This window comes from Varroa destructor, unplaced genomic scaffold (genome assembly GCF_002443255.2).
Source record: "Varroa destructor unplaced genomic scaffold, Vdes_3.0 BEIS01000006.1, whole genome shotgun sequence".
Taxonomy (NCBI): Eukaryota; Metazoa; Arthropoda; class Arachnida; order Mesostigmata; family Varroidae; genus Varroa; species Varroa destructor.
The window spans coordinates 2,841,867-2,861,484 of record NW_019211459.1 but is presented as its reverse complement, the minus strand read 5'-3'; the positions used below and the strand labels follow the sequence as shown (position 1 = coordinate 2,861,484).

The following is a 19,618-nucleotide window of genomic DNA, read 5'->3' as shown; positions in this document are numbered from 1 at the left end:
GCTATAGTTATGTACTGGCATATTATGCAGACACTAGAAGCACATATATAGTTATCTATACAGTCACGAACTGATGTTGATACAACTATATCGATTATGAAGCATACTTGCATGTACTTGTACAGCGTGCTTGAAGACGATACATATACGTGCATCCAAATATTACTACACAGTGTAGACTATATACCGTATACAAGGCGTCGGTCGGAAGGCGCAAATGGATTTATGATACTGATGACAAACAGCATGGCCGCGATATGATACGACAGCGAATTAACAATATATCTTCACAGGATTTAGACGACACTCAAGTGATAATAGCACCGTTGATATTCAAAATAAGAGTAGCGTTACTCAAGTTACAATATATAACACCAACTTCTCCACTACTATTCCATCTCTGTTTTCAGACCGGGTTATCTTGGGTCACAGTAATCAACTCAGCATTAATCAGAAAAACGATCAGCCAAAACACAGTTATTGATGAGTCGTCACTCGTATAGGGCGCACGTCGAGGGTGCCCAGGCATAATAACCGAGCCGGTCAGGTAAAACCGATCGTAGGATCGCAAAAGGAAAGAATCGGCATCCGATAGGCAGGGGCTGCTTGTATTTGGCGTGTAGAATAATCGACGATACACCAACCATGTCTAAACTGATTGGAACGATAGCAGACTGTTAGTGTAGTCATGAAATCTGTATAGCTCCAAACGGGGATTGTTGAGCACTAGAAGAGCGTACTCATAGCGTATCGCCATTTTAGTTCCTGATAGTGACATAAATTTATTCATAACAGCTCCATGACGCAGAATTAAAAAGGTCACTAGGGCAAACTACGGCAGTGGAATGGCACACGGACTCGGTCGGCCCAAGATGGCGATGAGATACAATAAGAAAATCTGAGACGCTGAAGATACAAATATTGATAATGAGTACACGAAGTGAGGGTGACAACAATGATGAGAAATAAGTAAGTGACGACTGCAACTGAAAGCAGCACCGACACTGATATATGAAGTCTCACATACACACAAGAATACCGGTGTTAGTAACACCTAATTATATATTGATATAGATACATACACGCAGACAAGATGGCGCTGAATTGTGACTTGGGCTGTTTCGAGAAAAGAAACCAAGAGACAGGGAAGCAGGTGAAAAGGGAAGAAGATGTAATGTACTGACGAATGTAATCTTCTGCTTCCATTTTGTAAATAGTACAATCACAACAAATATAATAAATACAAAAGTATCAACAATAACAAAATGCGACGAAGAACCGATGGGCGTAACGTTGTAGATTTTATATATTTTACCCTTTAATGATAAGCATAATGATGACATTATACTGGAAAGGATACATACAGGTCGAGATGAACACTAAGCAAATAGCAGGAGAGAAACATAGAAAAATAGAAGTAACCAAGCGCGAAACAAACAAGTAATAGAGAACCTAATCTATTGAAAATAAACTCGAACGTATGACGACAGACTATAATAACAAACGAACGCTTGTCTCCATTATTTATATTCATATATATATATATATATAATGATTAAATGAAAAATCTTATCTTTCGGATTTTATCAAAACTCTTATTTAATGGTAAAAAAGCAGAATGAGCTATGTGCTTTTTACTTTTGGCCTGTTTCAAAATTACACATTTGTTACGTTTATAAAAATAATCATTTCAGTGAGTTATGTACTAGGTGACCATCATAAGGACTACATGGGCCATTGCGTTTCGCCGTCGATGCTATCTATTTTTAGAGAGAAATTCAAAAGCCACATCCGAACCCGAGATGAATTGAATCTATACGTGTACATGGCAAGCTAGAATCAACTATCGTCAAGATTTCGTTGGTATCATTGACGCGTCACATACAGGACACAAGGACATTTTGGCAAATCTATTGGTATAACGCATCGTTCGAATCCTCCCTTAAGCTCTATGGCATGACTGACTTTTTCGTACGACGTCATTGATGGCCCATATAGGCTCACCGCATGCCTATTTCATCCGCCTCGTGCAGCGGAACGCGTTGAGATTGCCTCGCAAATGAATTCATTGAGACCAATAGAGACGTTTTATATTCCTTCTGTTCCATGACACCGCTTGTTTTCAAGGAGAGTAAGTAGTAGGGATTATCGAGTCTCACGTTCCCTTGTATTCTAGAGACGACACCCAAATTGGGCTGGATTGCTTTTGTTCTTGTGGAACCAACGATCAATGTCGTCGTTGCAATTTGGGCTAAAATAAGTTATTATCGCGCTCGATGAACCGAAACCAAAATTAGAAACTTGTTGGTTTACCCGAAATCAACGCTCAATATTATTTCCAATTTTCGCGCGGCTTTTTGAACAGTTTAAGCAAAACTTTCACAAAACTAAGCGGAAATGTTTTTAGGTTTGAAGTGTTCAAAGATATCGGAATGATTTAAAAGGCCCGACTCAAATCTTGATACGGATACTGATGACGTGACGTCGTGAAAAGGGAAACATGATTTATTGTGGGTTAGACTGTTCAGATAAGCTTCAATGATTAGTCTCTTTCCGGCTTTTTGCTCCTTTTTTAGTTGTACTTTGGCGATTTTTGCCGCTTGCATTTTTGGGATCTGGGTTGTTATCAGTGCAAAATATAATTTCATTAGTCTTTTGTGTGTCGAGTATCTGAGCGATACTTTAACGAGATCAATACGACCAAAATATCGTTGGGCAGCCGATTATTATTAAAAAGTATATAATTACGGTTAAAAAAAAACTATTTTGGATATATCAAGTGGCTGGTTCAGGCCTCAGAGCATTGGTTGCGGTGAATGACGGTCGCATTGACTATTTATGACCCTCACAAGTGACACTTTTAGCTTACATAAAAAATCATTTGTTGAAATATCTGTTTCTCGTGAAGTATAATCATAGAAGCAAAACAAAAAAGTTCTCGATTTAGGTATTATACATGGTAAGTTCACAGCGTAATCTAATTCTCGACATTAGTACTTAACCTATTAGCTGTTAGTAACCACAATCGATATTTTTAGCACTTGTTCAATTTTTCCATAATTTTCGATATCAGATATCTTTACTTGCAATAAACATGTTAGTATGGTTTTTTACACCTTGTACATATACAATATTTTCTTCATTGTCAAGGGGCTGCCTGCAATGTTGAGAGAATCGATAATCAAGGAGAGCAAAGTCGGTGTTATGAGCTAGGTGGGGCAAAACATTTTATGTAAACTCCGACAGTTTCTGGATAATCACTAAGGATGAGTGGTTGTCATGATGAAACGCAATTTTTTTTCCTAACAGCTATAGCTAGGCGCTTTTCTTGAGTGCATGGCCTTAAATGGGCCACGGCGAATGGAACAGCTTTAGCTCTCGTTTGGGGCCACCGCCATATTCTACCGAAATCTGTCCTGAGTTCACTTGCTGTAAATTATTGACTTTTCATCATCCTTAACCGTCTTCGGAGTACGACTGTGAATATAGCGTTCTTTTAATTACACGTTACTTTATCCTTTAACTTTATATTAAAACATGCAGATAAATAGATATGTTATGATAATCACAATCGCATTTGGATATTTTACGTCTCTTTTTTTTTTTTTTTTTTTTACCATTAAAAGGGGTGGATATGTTGCTATGTGCTAATAGCCCTTCGCCTAGTTGTTGTGCATTAGGGGGCATTAGTCAAATCGATCACAAAAGTTTCTTCTATAACTTGAGGGCGCGCAGGACGCAGATGAGTCTCTGGTGTGCTACAAGAGACGATGATCTCGTAGAACGGGACAAAAAGAGGACGGTCCTACCGGAAAGGCGTCGACATCTTCGCATGAGACTTTATTCGTCTTTTCCTTAGCATTGGTTCTTAATGGGCCTTTCCGATCCACATTTTACGTGATACAATTTGTTATACTAATAGCAAAAAGGCGGCTTTATATATCTAAGAAATGAAGCGTTAAAAATCGGAAGAAATCTCGACAGACCAGCTTATAGTTTAAATTATTTGAATAAAGTGGTTCAGTTGTCATGCACTTGATAAAATGGATAGCTTACACGGCGAAATATAAAAAAGCTTTTTTTTTTTTTTAATGGAATCAGTTACTTCCTAGGTTAATATTCAACACTCAACTAGACTTCTACTGCCTAAATGTTGCTATATTGATGGCATCCTTGTGAAATAATTGTGCTGTAATGTTAAGGATTGGCTCGGGTGTAGAAACAACAATTTCGGCCTGCACTAACATCGATAAGTTTATAAATCATGAATAAGTTGCGCTAAAGAAAGCCAAGTCAGTAACTGTCACCAAAAGTTACCACCAAGTTAAAGGCACCAAAACCCTGCGATTAGGTGTAAGCAATGCTGAACATTAGACATATATTCCAATTTTATATTCGGCACCGTTCTTAAACTAACGTTAAACATATTAATACCTCCTGTGTATCGATCTTAATCGCGCCCGATGAAAATGATCGATTTTCGAAAAAGATCTATTTTCTTTTACATCTCCAGTGGCGTTTCCATAACGATAAATTTAAATAGCGAAACTCAAATAAACATTAACCAGTAGTGGTTGGTATATTACTTTGTAGGCGCGCTTACTGTAAGATCACCAACCGTTGACTTTGGCTTTAAAGAAATTCACAGCCCTTCTGAGAGCATCGTACATATCGTATCCTCGATGTCTGTGTCGACTTGGAATTTCGGCTGAGCGCTTGGTTTTTATAGTATAGGGATGCATCGAGGCCTCTACGCGAGGTTCAGTCCTTCATGCAACCTTTTAGATTTCCGCATACGGCTAACTGGCGCTAGAAACGCGCAAGTGTGTCAGCTGTCGAGAACTTTTATTATTTTTTCCTAAATGTATCAATCTATGACTCGAATCTTGCAGACGCTCGCCCTTGGCGATCATGAATCTAAATAGCAATGACGGAGTAGACGGTATATGTCGAAATTACGGGTATCCATTAGTAAGTTTACCATCATTATTAGTTCCGGAGATACTGAGAAGGCGCTAGGTGTCGCTCTCTTCCACCAGATGCTGGCCGACTTCGACTCTCAAGTCTACGGTGGATTTATGCAATGCTCATTTTTGCTGGCTGAAGTTTCTCACTGCAAAAGATATCCACCTGTTTATTTTGCAGCCGATTAGCTAATCCGAAAATTTGATTCAGCAAATAGTACAGTTTGGTCGAACTGATCATAAAGTCCGCATTTAATAGCTTCGAAGTCAGCCTGACAGACGAAACTTAAGAAGACCGACAGAATGTTCTGTGTTACATATATATTAGTTTCTATTTTATGCTTCCATCGAATTGGTTACGTTTTGATGCGTACGTGAAGTTGTCGGCAGCGTTAAGACTCGTCGTAACCTCAAATGTTGTACCGTTTGCGTTCTTCATTGGCCGGTGTCAACTCCTTATTGTTCTTATGTTTTCTTATAATTATCAAGGTACAAATAGAAAAAAGTGTCGACTATTTGAACCACAATAAACTACCCCCATGCACCGGCACGGCGTACGGTAGATAACACATTTTTTCCACTCCGTACGCTGCGGCGATACATCGATATTTTTTACTTCCGTGGACCATAGAACAACGTGCGTTTTTGTCATTCCAATGTAAGCTACCGAAGTCGAAGTCGAGTCGAAGTTAGCGGCCAACTAGTATCTGAATTGATACAATTTACAGCTTGTCAACTTGTTCCGATCTCACTACCTAACGCGTCCTCCTTTCTAACTATCAGCTTGTACCTCATAATATCCTGGCCTGAGCTGACGATGCCCAAAGTTACATGTGTGCCGACGATGTAAGATTCTGCACAGTTACATATTTGTGTAATAAAGCAGACTAGTTCAACTTTGTGACTGGTGCCTGTAGGAACGGGCGCTTCATAGCCATCTTAAAAGACCATAGACGTGAACTTTCTTTTTCTTTCGTGCATTTTTTCGTTTTTTTGTTCAGTTTGACTTACTCTGTCATTAGACAACTAGCAGTTTTTCCTAGATGCCCCTAGTGACACTTGAAATGTTTAAGTCTCAGTTGTCCTCAGAAGTACGGACCACAATATCTTTAAGTCAGAGAGATGTCTTGCTTTAGTAATAAGCCATCTACTTTCCTATTATTCTACAGTACAGCGACCAGCGCTGCGAACCAATGGCGCGGTTTCATGCGCCGTAAGGCTCACATCGTTCGGGACGAGCTGATCGTCCTAACTTGTGGGCTGGCCGAAGATTCAAACTGCACGAGCATCATCAAGCCGAATGATGTTCACTGGAGTCGCTCCTACAAGCCACAGTCGAAGTCCTCCTGCGTATAGTCCCGAACCATCCGGATTGACTCGTCGCGGTGAAAGAAAGGTAGTGATTTTGCCGTTTTTCGGATGCTGCTAGAAAACACTTAAATTAAAGCTTCATATTTAGCTTCTTCCCATGCAATCGCAGATTTACTGAATGCGTTACAATCCTCCCTGTAGCGACAAAAAAATTTTGCCGGTAAGCCTACGTTTCCCAAAGAAAGCATTCGTGCAATTTTACCTTAAAGCTTCTCAACGTCTCCCTTGTACTGAAATCAATATAAACCCGGACGAATTTTGTAGTTATCTGTGCATACGCCTCACGATTCGGTGGCCGCTCCTATCCCTTTACCTTAACCTAGTGCTTGAGCTTATTGTCGTCAAACGCCACCGGGGATAGTTCCCACGACGTCGTCGTCGTTGTCAATCGTTGGTGCTCAACCGTCAGAAGAAGACCCATTTTTCTTTTTCGGGTTTGGGGTATGCGGGGGCAATTCTTTTGGGACTTTAGCTATATTGCCGCTGTTAGCGTCACCATGACGAAGCGATCTAGCCTAGCGCTGTCGTTGGCTTACAGGAACAACCACTTTACAGCCGTACGCCTTGCGCCTATATTATGTAATAGCTGATCTAATCCAATAATGAAGTCCAACGAAATGTAGTAGACAACGAAAGTGACGGAATAGAGTTCCAAAAGGCGTCAGCTTTGTAGATGGGTAGTGGCATAACATCAACAAAACGAAAATGTGTTTTCTACGTGTTAAGATAGTCACATGTTACCCAAGAGGCTGGACTACAGGGATCGGCCACCGGATCTTTAAAATACCTTACAAAGTCTAGGGTCCGTATTGTCGAAGCCACCAAAGCAGCGTCCTGTATGTGTAGCCTACTCCTGGGAACACTGGCTACCCAAAGCTCGTTTGGCATCTGGGGTTTCCTAGGGGAGCCAGCATTACGAGCAGTTAGTAGATACTATTTTGGACGATCTAGTTCTGCATTTCGCAATATAAATTAATTGCAAACGAAGAGATCGTTCTGTGACAAAGTCCGATAAATTTCAGAGTTGTTATTACACAAACCCGCTTAGACATAGTCCGCAATGACACATTAATACGAAAAACGTCTGCGCCTAGCACGGACCGCGGGTGATTGCGACGATTATGTTTCTGCTGTTGCACTCCTGTTTGCGACCTGTAATTGTCTACATTGGCAGTTCTATTCATACAAAGGGGGTAAATGGTACACAAGGTAGCATTTAAAATGTCAAACACTAGCTATTTAGGTATCTTCTTCTTCAGGTTAGGTATCTTCATCTCTTCTTTCTTTCAGGTTATTTTGAATTTTTCATTGCCCTCTAACTTATTCAGCATAATTAGATAATCATTAGCCGGCAAAAAAAAAAGCAAGTAATATCAGCAAAAGTAAGTATTTTTTTCCGGAAATTGATTAGGAATATCCATCCAGACGCATTTGGAGATTTTGAGGTCACAAATGATTCTTCATAAGCATGTTCTATCAATCTCAACTCGTTTTCTGGAGCACTAACAAAGTGTGATATTTATATATATAAATTAATGTAGCCGACAGAAGACATTATGATTTGAGATTTCTCAAGGGGCTGAAAAGATCTGGTTCTATCTAGACTGCACCTAGAAGCAACTCTACGAACGAGCGCACTCCGCACTCATGTAATAGAACCTCGTTGTTTCCTAATATTAGGTCGCTGCATTTGGAACAGTGTAGAAATTCGAAGGAGCCGAGGTTCTTATAGAAATTGATATAAAATTACCCATAAAGTACCTGAAACTCATAACTATGTATAGTGCTATAGCAGGTTCTTGTGAAGGTCGAAGTTCGTCTCGCTCAGTGCACCTCTCAGACCTTCTATCGACTACAGTACATTTGTTGAGCTGAATAGAAATGATCATGTTGTTAAAAGCACCCACATCCCGCTAAAGTAATGTACAATCGGCGTTATTACCGGGGAGACGATACTGTTTCAAGTCATCAATGCAAAGCTTATGTTGGATCCCAGCCGGAGGAATATATTCTTCATCAAAAATAAAAATACCAAATAGAAAGGGGATCTTCGGCCCCCCTAAGTTCATTGAAATTTATTAGAAGGGCTTGTTCCTCGACAACTAACGCTTTCATTCATTTAACGTAAATGCTTGACCTGCCTGCTCGTAACCTATCAACTGCAGCTTTCATGCCCTACAAAATGTCCTTAGGCGAGCGTAATAATCCATCGTTCAGATCGGAGTTGAATTAATATGAGAAAAATAGAAGCTGAGTGTCAGCCGCGGAACGATATCTTTTCAGATGAATCTACTGAGAACGAGCTGCTAATGTCATGTCTATACGTGTGAATACCAATTTCACTATCTAATTACACCGTGTCTGGCATGGACATTTGAAGAACATTCTTTCATGCCGGCACAGACTATCACTGGATGAATCGGTCGTAGCACGCGATGTCTACTGTTTTCAAATAGGACAGGCATTATCGCAAGCAGCCGCAAATAGATCATTTCTTCTATGGACTTCTCTCTCATCAATTATGTTGCCAAGTTATGTCCGATAGAGAGGTTGCTGACTTCTTGTACTATCTGAAACTTCTTGAAATAATCTAACTAGTTATACGTATTTCACCCTACGTATGTTGCTAGAATCTATTCAGGAGACTTCGATAGGATTTCACGTATACCTTCGCACGAGAGACATGCTGTAGAAAATGTGCGCGTACCCTTGCCGTAAAAATTCAAAATTTTCAGGTCCTGTTTGCAAAGCGTGGGCTGGCAGCCGGAGATATACAACAAAATAGCAATACGCCACTCTTCCCACTGAAGTGTTATTGTCAGCCACTCTTCCTACACTAGTTGGAATAGAACATGAGATCATTGTGAAAGCCTTGACCAACAGGTTTCGCGTCTGCCATTACAACTCCTAATTGACTTCAGCAGGTATTGCCTTCTTGTTATCGACCCGATTATACTACAATCCGTACAATCTGAGGTGAATCCAACAACTGCGAATGTTCTTCAGTCTTCGGTTGATTAAGACAACGATCGAACGCAGGAGGGGGACCTTCCGATATTCGATAACCACAAGTAAGCAACGGTGCGAACTTACCAGATGGCAACACAACAAAGAAACTATGACTACCATGTACTTAAAGATGTCGCTTATCATTAGTCGAACAGACACCGCCACCTTACGTTTTTATTGTCCGAGACGTGTCTACATCTTTTTCTCCTAATGCCAATTACAAGGACTTGAGGATAGGTCCATCTTTGTGTAAACGGACCTATTTACTGACGAAAATTGCGTTCTTTTGGGGTGTCCATATAGATAACAGAGGCGAATTGAGCATGAGACCATACGCCTTTATTGGTTTGAATGAGCTTACGTAGAACATTTGCACCTATGAGTCTTTAAGATGTTTCGATGCCTATATTTAACTGTGGAATATCAAGGAGAAAATTACCTTCGAGTACAAATATAACAGTGAGCATGTGTGTAACCATCTACTGCAGAAAGAATAATAGGAATCATGCGGATATACTAAATCACCTAAATTTAATCTAACTCTAATTGACGCGCAGTCAAGTTCGACGCAATATTTACTCCTCACGGTTCCAGTAAAGAGAATCTTGCCCCGCAAATACGCAGAAATAAGGCGACTGGGGAGTCCCACTTGCGCTGCCGCCACTCAGTGCGGTGGGTCGGAAACCAGCCCATATAACATCGGAAAGAAACGTCTCATGATAATGAGACATTTACGATACACCACTCCCTGGATCAAGTAATATTAGTGTTTTCTTTATGCTCTATTGAAAAAGGACTGCGGACGGCGTGATTCTCTGCGCAGAACTGCATTAATAGTCGTTAACGTTAGCTGTGCAGGACGTGTACAGCTTATCAGAAGTCGTTATAATTAGCGCACGTCCCTAAGTTTGTTCTCTGATAACTTAATGCACAATGGGTTCAGTGGATATAACAATTTGATAGCTCTGTCTGACGCTGTACAACGTAACAAATGGCTACAGGAGATAAAAAGCTGAGGAAAAACTATTACGGAACAGAATAGTACATCTCTATTGGGAGCAATTTTTACTGGATGCTTTCTAGCAGTTTTAACTAATTAAGCAGACATCTTACTATAAGCTGCCCTAATTAGGCTGTAGCTTTGACAGACTGTTATGAATTTCTCTAGCTAAGCTTAAAGAAACGTTTAATTAGTGGGCAAAATTATTCGGCACAGTTGTACTATCTCTAATGCAGATGCCTCCACTTGGAAATTTTCTAGGATAGTTCCGTCATAATCTCTTTGACCGCAGTTTTCCACAAACTCACAATCCTCACAAACTCACAAGTTAAAGAACATGCCTTAAAAAGAATATGCTAGTAAAAACAATGGGTAAATGGCTTTAAAGGCAGCTCGAATGAGGTAAGAAACATTGACGAATCTAGAAAGATGATGCAAGCAGTGCTAGCCTACGACACAATTTACGATAATTAGTCGTTGTTCGGTCTAAAGAAACCCGGCTGCCATACGCGGGTCGTTCATGGTTCGAAGGCCCGCCAGAACGCTTACACGCATTTATTTTGCTCGGTTCCCGGACCTTCGAGCTCCGCCGAAGACCTGAGTTTGTATTATTTACTGTGTACGCGTAGCTCGGCTGTTCGTGAAGCCACGCAGCCTGCGTATTATCTATTAGCCCCTCTTAGACCTATAGTCTGAGAGCTTAGTTTTTAAAATTATAAGCTTACCTTTTTTCATAGAAAAGGAACACCTTGAGGAACAGTCGAAATGAATCTACCTACATTTAGCACTGTATTTTACAGCGTTACTTTTGATTGGAGCGTCCAGAAACGCCGTTAGTAATTTAAAAAAAAAGTATGAGACAGTTAGGTGCTATATATATATATATATATGTATATAAACAGGCCTTTACAAATTGCTAAACCCGAAGTAAGAATGAAAAAGCGTTTAAAGAAAATTCTCTCTTTAAAAACAAAAGAAAAAGTGGCTACCGGGAGTCTTAAAAGGTAACTAACTCGAACACTAGCTGGTTACCTTCTTATGGACATTAGGTACGAGCCTTACGGTATTAGCTTCGGGAATGCTATTAGGAATTGTCCAGTGTCCTGGAAGTATTACGAGCTTTAAAAACTGACCCCAAGTAGACAAAGATCTGCTTCCTTGTTGTGGAACTACCCTACACTACTACTACTACTACTACTACTACTGCAAAACACCGAAAACGATATCTCGAATGATTAATTGTGATTGTTTTACTTTGAGATATTTTTATCGGTAATTAAAGGCTTCCCGTTATACATTTACATATTTAGAGAGGCCTACAATTGCCTGATATTGGCCAGCCAACAGTAACCAACGGTTTGGTACGTCGACATTTCTAAAGTTACCCAAACAACACAATCATAATTCTACACAGCGCCTAGAAACCGCTAGGGACTATATCAACTAGTGAGTTCTTTTTTTAAGCCAAAAGACCATTGGCTTAGTTGATATTATCGTTAAACTGTAGGTAGTGTGAAATGTGTATGAACCAGTTTCAGCCAGTCGGATTTTAGAGAGCGAACTTACTTGTCCAACTGCAGGAAAGACAGTCCCAATTTGTGTCAATGTTGTATTTTTTCTAAATGTGCTCAACGGAAATTACACGTTCATAAAAGTTACTGCATTAAGTTAGATGGGCAGACGAGAATCGTATGATACTTTATGAGCTATTTGAGTTCGGGAATATAGAAAACGGAAGGCATTCGATTGCTGGTTTACGTTAACGTACATCGAAAGCTTGCAGGAACCTAGTATATGTACATACGTCGCGCAAAAACGTTCAGTGGTTGTTGACGGCCGTGTGGTAATAGCGTGCCGATAATGTATTGCTGACACACCTAGTTCAGATAATCGCTATTGTGATAAATCATCAGTAATTATTGTTTTTTTTTATTTATTATTTATCTTTAAATTACATGGATAACCACAATCGTTGTATAGATTTCAGTGCAATGAAGTTGATAAGAGCTTTCTCTCTCTTTTTTTGATAAACTTGACCTTGTGGAGTAAAGCGAATCTCTGTGAAAGCCTACAGTAAAGGAACCAGCGACCTATCTAATTTGAACCGTTATCGAACGAGAGATATTTCTTTCTTGGACAGCCTTTTCTCGAAAAAAAAAAACAACGTAACGCCTCTGACGCATGTCGTTGCTAAACCACGTATCTACAAAGCTATGCTGTAGATAAAAATTGCAAATTGACAAGGTGCAAGCAATAAAAAATATCTATACTGTACTAATTTTCTTTTTGCATAATACTAATAAAAATATATATATATGATTGTTTAAATCTATATCTTGTCTCTCTCTATCTATCTATATTTTAAGTAAATTTTAGGGCCTAAAGGTAGCCCTTAGAACGGTATACAAGCTAAATATGATACATATCTTCGTAACGTCCACCGCTTTTCAGGTACTGGAGACAAAATAGTACCTGCGTAAGTATCTCGACCATTAGCCATTTTTGAAACTATCTTGCTACCCCAACGTTGTTGCTACCCAGAGGAAATGACTATCCAAGCAGGGTAACGTAGTTGATAATTTTTCGTTGTTATTAAAGGGTATGGTAAAGCAAGGAATATGCGATTGATAAATAGTTATTATGTTCAATTGCTTGATCCGTTGTACCGTGATCCATGGATAGTAATTCCTTTTCCACCATAGAGGAAAGATAGCGCCGTCCGTGTGACTATCAATGTAAAGGCGAAAGGAACCGCGTATGTGCATTATAGTACGCAAAACAGATTTCCATTTATATGGGTGAGCATATCAAATAATGGCGTCGTTAAGCGTTAGTACGCTGCAGAAATGACCTGCTTAAAAATCTGAAGTTAACCATCCGACTAGTCCTGGACGCTTGAGAATGCCATCGACCTTCTATCAGATCCACGTGATTTTTTTAATTCACTGATTATTATATGTTAAATTGCTTTAAAACGATGGTAGAGGCAAACATCGACGTTATGTGGATTCTAGGCAATTTTAAATACACGTATATATTTTACGTAAAAGGAGCGTGTTCTGGGAACCTCGGGCTCCTGCTTCTAAAACGTTTTGACTTAATACGGTCCATGCTGTTCAGACTTGAGTCGTCCCCCTCGATCCTGTGCCTGAAACGTCCACTTATTCCGTGTAATTCATCTCCTATAGTTAAGAAGTTCCACTTTGTATCTTGAACTATTGTAATGTATTGTACCACAAAATGGCCGCGAAACTAATGTTGCAACGGCTAAAAGTCGATTTGTAACACTATGCGATACTACTATAGATATTATATGTTATATAGACCTACAAAACACACTATATGCTCGGGTGCATCAGCAAATGAGTCGAAACCTACCGTCTATATATACATAATAGTTAACGTTACTTTTACTATTATTATTACATTTTAGTAGCCCATAGTGATAGTTTATATTTAGTACGAGTGTTATAATATAGTTAACTATATATATATATATATATATAGTTAAAATTATAGTACCCCTATGCAACTATCGTTGGACTTTTGGGTGGAAAAGGCAAGGAGGAACGAGGGTGTGTTTTCGCCTTAGTCGTATACTATTTAGACAAAAAAAATGTGCTATTGGTCGCTGGATCCTATGACGACATGTACACTGTGGTAACAGATGGGAATGTGTCGCCTTTCAGTGTCCATATGAACATGATTATTACTGGCCGTCTTAGATAAACATAGGTGCATTAGGCTCCGGTCGGCAAAGCTAAAACTCAGCAGAAACAGTGCCTTCAGTGGTCATAAAAATTTCAAAGATTTTTTGAGCATGAGTTCTTGGAATAAACATTGACGCGCTTTGAAATTACTAATTAACTTAATTACGAAGAACGGTATGAGTGCGGACGCATTTCCTTCATGCGAGGTGCAAGGGCTGCCTCGGAAAGGCTTATCTCTCGTGTGCGTAACCGGCTTGGTCTTCGGATACGCCGTCGTATCGTTGTAAGAGTACATATGTAGAATATAAAGTTCACCTAGGAGTTAATGGCAGATGGAGTTAGTAGCTCTAATACGACCGGTTTGCCGCTCATGTGGACAACGGGGAAAGATAATTTAGATTGACGAGTAAAAGTGCTAGCTCCACGGCATTTTTAAATTAGTTTTGATTTGTAGAAGCATCTTTGAAAATCGGTAATAATATCTTCTGGTGTAACAATCTCTAACCACAGCCTATGCCCATTACACTTTCGGGCTATCGTAACGTAAACGCAACTGCCAGTTAGCTTAGAAAACGACATCTTTATCTTACCAACCGTTTATTATACCTTGGCTATCCTAGACTAATGAATTTTGTCCCTGACTTGGCAAAGATACCTTATCTATCTTATTTAATAGTATATTGTTTGTTGTGTATATTTGAGTCTCATTCACATCTATAGATCCTTGTCGAACAAGCGGGTCAACTAATACGCTGCGCCTTGCCCCTATGGACAAAGCTAGCCTTAAGAGTCTCGATAGAAGCATTAACTATTGAAAAAAAGACACTTTTTAATTAAAAGAAATTACTACCGCCTCGCTAGAAACAGGTCGCCTAAACTAGGAACAGGTATGAACAAGGAAAAGCTTTTGTTGTTGCAATTCGTTAAGATCTGTACACGTATTGACAGCGTTTGACAGAATTCAAATATTTCTCTTTGATACTCTTGCTGGACCCAGGTAGAATCCCGTTTTTTTTATTGCGTGTAGTATCTTGCACGAGCTTTTCAGCGTCAGATATAGCTTTCCTACATATTCTAATTTGAGTGACAGTAAAAGCGGCTTCATTATTGATACCAACGTTTCGAAGAAAAACGGCTTCATGAAATTACCCCGAAAAGGAATTCGGCCAAGTTGTAAATAGGTTTCAAAGTCTGTTTTATAATTTGTACTGTATATGGCTGGCTGTTCAATGAGATCGATGCACCCTCTGTAAATTTTAAATTTTCTGCTGAAAATTCCTTCACAATCGAGTCTAGCGTGTGGTATTTTTTGTATTCGCGGCCGAGCACACTGGGCAGTACGGATTCGTCCGTGTCGTACGTGACACGTCTGGGTTGAAAAGCAAAGCATCTGTTATAGGGCAAGCGAGTCATAGAAACAATCGTATGTAGTAGCTCTGAAAGCAAAGCCGGTATATCTTTTCGTAGCCGTCCTAACGACATGTATAAACGCTATAAAAAATAGAACTATTTAGAAAACCAATTCTACAAGCAAGATGATCGTTTATAGTAGTTTAGCAATTTAGTATATCGAAATTCAATGGAAGTCGTTAGTTACTGACGCCCTGCAAACGAAGGGCATTGATGACAATCCAAAGCTCCAACCAATTCTTACTTGTATTCATATAACATGGTTGACATTTATATTTGTTTTTGGGCAAAAAAAATTTGAGTTAAGTAAGGCACGCGAAAAGTAAAAACAGTCACATATTTATGAAAAAAATCATAATCGTCTGACTTTACAGACACTCAGCTTATAATGAGTACGTGTCTACATCCACAGTTTCCACTCAAAACAAACAGGTTAATCAAGTATTGTCGCATATGAAATCGATAAAAGCGTCTGCAAACTGAGCTTATGTTGAATAATAAACATTTTTTTGTTACTTCGAACACAGAACGAAAGGCTTTATGTTAATACTTTAGATCTACTGCAGCCGCTATAGGAGCCATCTTTATTTGTCTATTTTTACTCATAGCATCATAATGCACGTGCAAGACATAAGCTGAAAGCAATCGATGTTCTTTTAGGTTGCATGTCTTTTATGCGTTGTAAGCACGAGTACGTATTGCCAAGTCAGCATTATCAGAAAGTAGTCTGACCCATCGTCCGAGAACGCGGACTGCTTTTGAGTAAAAGCATGCAGCGTGTGACTACCTGTAAATAGCTGATACATGTACGTATACGTTAAAGGCGCAGTTTCGAGTAAGAGCACCTCAGCGCCAGTGGGGCGACAGGTACTGCAAATACCTGTTAAGCTGCCTTTCCTAGGCTAGTCACTCTTCTTCGTTGTTCTTCGTTAAATTCAACACGTTATGTTGACTATTGGGAATGGCTAAGGAGCGGACTAGGGAAAGTACGAGCTTTATTCTACGCTTATGAGCTGTTTCACTAGATATGCGACTAACTCAAGCCATATGGCGTTTTTTGGGCCTTTATTTTATGCCTTATAGGTTTTCGATTGAAAAAAACGAAGGTGGTCCCATCGACCCCTGTCAGCAGTTCAGATAAAATACGAGAAAAGACTGGACTAAAGGTCCAGAGAGTCTGTCCTAGGTAGTCCAATCAATTTTAGCCCTATGACTTCAGATTATGCAAGAAAAAAGATTCATATCATCCTGCTCAGGAGCATGTTTCTCGTATAGTTCGGTCTCTGCGATGCTGGACCAATATAGCTTTAGTTTATCTTTTTATATCCCTTCATCCAACATTCATCCGATCCGAAAGAAGGGACCACTAACCGATCTTATCGACCTAACTGTTCTCTACGTTTGGTGACAATCAAATCCACAAGACCAAATGATTTTTATATTATACACTTATTATCCGGTTTATTTAGTTCGATGTTTCTTGCTCTATTTGGAAGGGTAAATAAAAAGGTAATTTAGGCTGACTCACTACGACCAACGACGTTTTCTTTATACAGTTGCTTTATACAAATATACCAACACCTAATTGTCAGAGGTGTTTAGATGGCCCTTTAACCACTCGTTCCTTTGTAGGTAACCAAAACGATTCTGTTGAGACAGTGTGTCCTTGTCCAACAGGGTAGCCTTTTTCCTATCATAACAGAGAGTCCAGTTAGTGAATGTTCAAACGTAACTAACAAGACTCAATTATGCTATACGATACAGCATATCATTTCTACATGCGTCTTCACTGCCTTCTACAAAGAAATCGATACGGTTAAATAAGGCCAACAAAACCCAGCATGCCTACACGGGAATTCTATCTGATACGACCACACTAGACAAAATAATCAAATTAAATCATGTTTTCGTTTCAATTTTACTAAACAGCAAGTGTTATTCGTATAAACTAGACAAAGAAACGTATCCTGACAGAATACAGATGCAATGAACGTTAACATCGATACCTTTATTTAGCATTGCGGCTCTGCTGTTAAGTCTGGGTAGGACGTGGAATGGCGCATGCGTATCTGTGCGCCTACGTCGAACATTTGAAATCAAGCAACCTATGCCTCAGGCTTCCTCGCACGTCGCTGCGCCCCCGCATTTTTCTATTGGACCATTCGGTTTCTGTTAAACAAGCTCATTTATTAGCCGCTGTGATTCAATTAAGTCAGTGGCGATTATCACGCAATGCTAATATACGCTCTTCTACCACCCTTTAAATTTCTAGACATGTAGGTAGACAAACTGTTGTGTCTTAATACGTGTCGCACTGTTCATCACATAGAAGATACCACTATTTCTACATGTCGTACTATATCGAACGTTGTCGTCAATTGAAACGGATGGTTTTGTAATTGATAGATAGATAGATAGATAGATAGAGTAAGTCCTGTGAACCTGACAAATGTCAGATAGAATTAAGAATTCAGTTGACCGCCTCGGGACGAGTATGGCATCGGATTCACAGGCTTGAAATTTCCCGTTTAGGTTACCAGGTGACGCTGACAAAAAGAACCTCCTACATTCGCTGTCGCTGACTATCTTTATTAGTTGATAAATTTTCGGATGTTTTTTAGAAGTCCAACCAGTCCCCAAGTCTAACATAAGAAACAATCATTTAGATATAATAACTAACTCGATTCAACAAAGTACCTACATATGAGAAACAATAAAACAAACAAATGCTACAGCAGCGTCATCGTATCACACAGTGTTTAGAACACATATGCAAGTACTCTACCTAGACAGAACGGATTCTACGCCCCTACCTCCTTGGCATACATTTTGACTTTGCTTTGAATACGAGCGGTGCCTGTTCTTCTACTGATCAAATGTACGGTTACGAATTTCACTTACAAAAGGTGATGATTCGCCGAAGTAAAACTTGGAAAATATGAAGGGTGCAAAGGAGTCCTGTACTCAAGCTGTTGCACGGTCGCCTTCACAATCTTTGCCATAAGCCGCCTGCAAAGGAAAAGGATAACTTTGCTTTGTCTATCGGGCCTTTTCTGTTGGATGGCCACGTTTGTTTGACATAACTAGGCTATATACAGATCTCCGTTGATCATATTCTTCGGTGTATAGTACTTTCCAGTCCCGCCAAAGCAAATCATTGCCGTTTTCGAATAGGGATCCGGCTTAACTCTAGCCTCAAGCGTATCTCTTACAACTAGACATTTTTTTCTCTATTTGATGTCGATGTAAAGACCCCACTTCTTATCACTAATGACAACTCTATATAGAAACTTGTAATTTTTTCTACGTCTTGTCCGATAACCGGCTAGATGTTAGGGGCCAATCCTAAGCCTTGTTTCCTTGTACGCCTAACCCAGCCCAAGCCATACCCAGGCCCCTGATATCTAATAAAATTACATATATTCAAGAGGCCTGACAATAGTATCATGTTGACGAATCATGTTATTGCTCAGTCAGCGAGTTGTTTGCCATCGAAACTCCTCATAGGCTTCGAATGGCCGAATGGGGTGAGCGTGCCCATACTTTCCAGACTCAAGACTCCACCTTCGAACTTACCAAACCCCTTCCTGTAGTGCTTTCAGCCATAGAGTGCTCACCCTACACGGTGCAAATACTCTAAATTGTTTCAGCCGATTTTGACCCAGGCAACAGGCAAAAATGCACTTTTTATTTCACCTGAAACGTTTATCTTTGTAGCCCAAACTTGACAACAAATTTCCTTCACCGCTCAGCGATATTATACGGACGTCTATTGGAGAGAAAGGGCTTTAGAATTACATATAAAAGTAAACAAACAATATAAAAGTAAAGGCAAAAGGAAACACTAAAAATGAACCGAGATTAATTATATTACCCAACTTGCACTTAAATTACACAGATCGTAAAGGCATATATATTAAGCGGCTAGTACGACTTAATCCACCTGATCGATGCCATTAGGCGTCATATGATTAATTCTGAGATATGTAAGCCGCATACAAATGAGATTTCGAACAAATAGATTATTATGTAAATTAGTAGCCGAAGAAAGTTACTAAGGGATAGCAAGCAAACGGAGAAGTCAGTAATAATATAGTTAAGGATCATCGGAAGCCATTCCTGATACTCCCGCTTCGGAGGAGACAAAACTTCGC

The 19,618-nt window shown here is 39.6% G+C and overlaps 1 protein-coding gene across 2 annotated transcripts in view; it reads right to left on the bottom strand.

Moving 5' to 3' along the window:
- LOC147754746 (uncharacterized) overlaps positions 1 to 1,476 on the bottom strand; it is a 43,798-nt gene extending 42,322 nt beyond the window's left edge. For both annotated transcript variants that reach the window (XR_015316160.1, XM_086973694.1), the window contains exon 1: positions 188 to 1,476. Coding sequence is in view for 1 of the 2 variants with exons in the window: in XM_086973694.1 (XP_086829820.1) it covers positions 188 to 248 (61 nt within the window). In the remaining variant the exon portion in view is untranslated. The remainder of the gene's footprint in view (positions 1 to 187) is intronic.
- Between the last annotated feature and the right edge of the window lie 18,142 nt (positions 1,477 to 19,618).